Genomic DNA, 3,575 nt, shown 5'->3' on the forward strand with positions numbered 1-3,575 from the left:
AAATAATAATCCATCCTTCACAGTCACAAACACGACAAATTATGATACATCATTCACAGTCACAAACACGACAAACAATGATACATCCTTCAAAGTCACAAACACGACAAATAATAATCCATCCTTCACAGTCACAAACACGACAAATTATGATACATCATTCACAGTCACAAACACGACAAACAATGATCCATCCTCACAGTCACAAACATTGCAAACAATAATCCATCCTTCACAGTCACAAACACGACTAACAATGATCAATCCTTCACAGTCACAAACACGACAAATAATGATACATCCTTCATAGTCACAAACACGACAAATAATAATACATCCTTCACAGTCACAAACACGACAAATAATGATACATCCTTCACAGTCTCAAACACAACAAATAATAATCCATCCTTCACAGTCACAAACACGACTAGCAATGATCCATCTTTCACAGTCACAAATACGACTAGCAATGATCCATCCTTCACAGTCACAAACACGACAAATAATAATACATCTTTCACAGTCACAAACACGACAAATAGTAATCCATCCTTTTCACTCACCAACAACATCAACAATAATCCATCCTTCACAGTCACAAACCCGACAAACAATGATCCATCCTTTACAGTCACAAACAGTAATCCATCCTTTACGGTCACAAACAGTGATTCATTATTTACAGTCACACATTATCTGTGATGCTTGCCTGAATCATATTCTAAAAACACATAACATATTAATCTTCTTGTTTACATCAAGTTTTACCTTCAGAAGTGCTCCAGCATCTTCCTGGGATCCATGGAAGGTATGTGTGTTTGTAACATTGCTGACATTGTACACACGGACATTACAATCTTGGCATGCCACCAGGATGTTTTGCTGGATACTGTCTACTTCCATGTCATAAAATGTAGTCTTCTCCACTAGGCGGTGCTCCACTATAAACGACATCTCAGGAGTCTTCGAGATAAACACAAGTTTTAGAGCTTTACACCTAACCTAGGCAGTACGATTAAATTACTATATCTTATACTAGAGAAAAGAATACCATTAAACTCTTAAACACTTTAGAGGGGAATTTTCCCTTAGAAAAAATACCATAATTTTCTGTTACACTTCCAACTACATAATGAAAAAAAAAATCCAAGTTGTTAAATAAAATGTTTTTCCTTACGAACTGAGCTCGTCTAAAGATAATAGATTTATCGGCTCCACAGGAAATCATTAGGTGTTGACCTTGTTTTTGGACAAAGCGAATTGCAGTAACAGAAGAGGAGTGATCAGCCAGAGTTTGTTGAATGGAGTAGCCATTATTTACATCAAACACGTGAATCAACCTGTCTCTACTTCCAGATGCCAAGTACCTTCTTCCTAAATATCACAGAGAGATCTGACACTGAGGTAGAAAGTTAACGTTTAAACATCACAGAGAGATCTGATACTGAGGTGGAAAGTTAACGTTTAAACATCACAGAGAGCTCTGATACTGAGGTGGAAAGTTAACGTTTAAACATCACAGAGAGATGTCATACTGAGGTGGAAAGTTAAAGTTTAAACATCACAGAGAGATCTGATACTGAGGTGGAAAGGTAACGTTTAAACATCAGAGAGAGATCTGATACTGAGGTGGAAAGTTAACGTTTAAACATCAGAGAGAGATCTGATACTGAGGTGGAAAGTTAACGTTTAAACATCACACAGATATCTGATACTGAGGTGGAAAGTTAACGTTTTACATATCTGTAATTTATCAGTAACAAGCTCCGAGAGACCAAAACTATCAAGTTACTACTCTCAGTACCTATTTTTCAAATATCATATACAGTGTATATTAAAATAATTTTGTGTTGTATGCGAAAAAGAAAAGGTTTACAATACAATTCATCAGAATGATGATTTACGTATTAAAATATATCGAGTACACAAATACATACACACACATATATATTACTCTTATAAAATCAAACTATTTTATTACAAGTTACAGCTTTTACAGTAAGTAAACTTTAGTGTTTATATACTAGATCTTTCTTTACTGTTAAAACTTGTGTACTTGAGAATACTAAATACAAATCGTACTTACTGTGAAAGCTGTCACTTGTAATGAAATACACTTAATCAGTAAGTAAACTCAAAAACGAAACTATTCAATTCAAACTCTGTCTGATGTGCATTTTAAACAACGACTTTTTATGTTACGTCGCTTAGCAAGACCTGTCGAAGTTTTAACCTGATATTGTTGTTTAGTGTATGTACTGAAAGTGTAAAATGAAACGTGTAGACAGCGAAACTTGAAAAATATTTGTTGATTTATTAAGGTTAAGATTAAGGTTTGTCTGATGTACGTGTTTAATATGGATTTTTAATGATTAGGACTGGTTGAAAATTATATTTTAAAGATTATATTTTGGCCAATCAGATGTGTTTGTTGTTGTTTAGATTGCAGTTGGCTATGGTTTCTGTGATTATATAAAATGACATTACTTCGGTCAAGAACATACAGTTAACTGGTACATCTTCATCATGGAAATAAAATCATTGTTCACATCTATCCCACACAATTGCACTCAAACATTTCGTAGACCCATACTAGACCCTCCAACAAACACACACACTTAGCGCCTTTACTTTTAATGGTAACTACTACCAACAGATCTGTAGAGTCGCTATGAGAACCTCAATGGGCCCCACCTTTGTAAACCTCTTTGTTGGATACACCGAACATCTTGTATTTAATCAATACAATGGATCAGTACCCGTGATGTATCGTCGCTACATTGACGACATACTAGGGATTGGATTCGTGCCTAAATCTGATTTAGAAACTTTTATACACTTTGTTTCCTCTTTCCACCATTCTTTAGAATTTACTTGGGAAATATCCAACACAACACTCCCCTTTCTTGAAACTAACATGTACATACAAGACGACCACCTGACCACTAGTATACATAAAACACATTCACACACGTACCTACACTACAAGACGACCATCTGACCACTAGTATAAACTTTTATGTAATATATGTAATTTTGCACAGAAATTTCACGCTCAACATTCAAAATACTATGCACGCAAGTTCTTTGAATTCTGCGCATGCGCCTCTGTTGTAAACTGTACGATCTGACGAAAGGCGCTAGCTCGAAACGTCATCCTTCTTTAAATATAAATATAAAAACTTGACGATTGTTCAAGCTATTATTTAATTGTTATTTTCGTCAACTATCCGGTTTTAACTATTTATTAACTATTTATTAACTATTTAACTATTTATTAACTATTTAACTATTTATTAACTATTTAACTATTTATATTTAACTTTAACCTCCGTAAAACCTCCATCAACATAATTTTCAAATTACGCAATAAAATGGTCTAATGTTAAACTGTAGAAAAATATTGTAAGTTTATTTATTGATAGTGTTACGTAACTGCGTGTTTGTAAATTTCCGGTAGAAATTATTTCCGAGTGACTTCAGCGATACAAGTCCTGTCTTGATTAAACCAGTTTATTCTTTCTTGATACAACTTTCAGTAATACACAGATTTTTCACAGTCACTTTAAACT

At 34.1% G+C, this 3,575-nt stretch overlaps 1 protein-coding gene across 1 annotated transcript in view; it reads right to left on the reverse strand.

Annotated features, from left to right (window-relative positions):
* Window positions 1–3,575, reverse strand: part of LOC106468351 (mitogen-activated protein kinase-binding protein 1-like) — a gene marked incomplete at its 5' end in the record, with an annotated part of 66,729 nt that overhangs the window by 26,256 nt on the left and 36,898 nt on the right. Inside the window, 2 exons of the mRNA XM_022396683.1 lie at window positions 772–966; window positions 1,181–1,377. Coding sequence (XP_022252391.1) covers window positions 772–966; window positions 1,181–1,377 — 392 coding nt within the window. The remainder of the gene's footprint in view (window positions 1–771; window positions 967–1,180; window positions 1,378–3,575) is intronic.

This window comes from Limulus polyphemus, unplaced genomic scaffold (genome assembly GCF_000517525.1).
Source record: "Limulus polyphemus unplaced genomic scaffold, Limulus_polyphemus-2.1.2 Scaffold2975, whole genome shotgun sequence".
NCBI classification, from domain to species: Eukaryota; Metazoa; Arthropoda; class Merostomata; order Xiphosura; family Limulidae; genus Limulus; species Limulus polyphemus.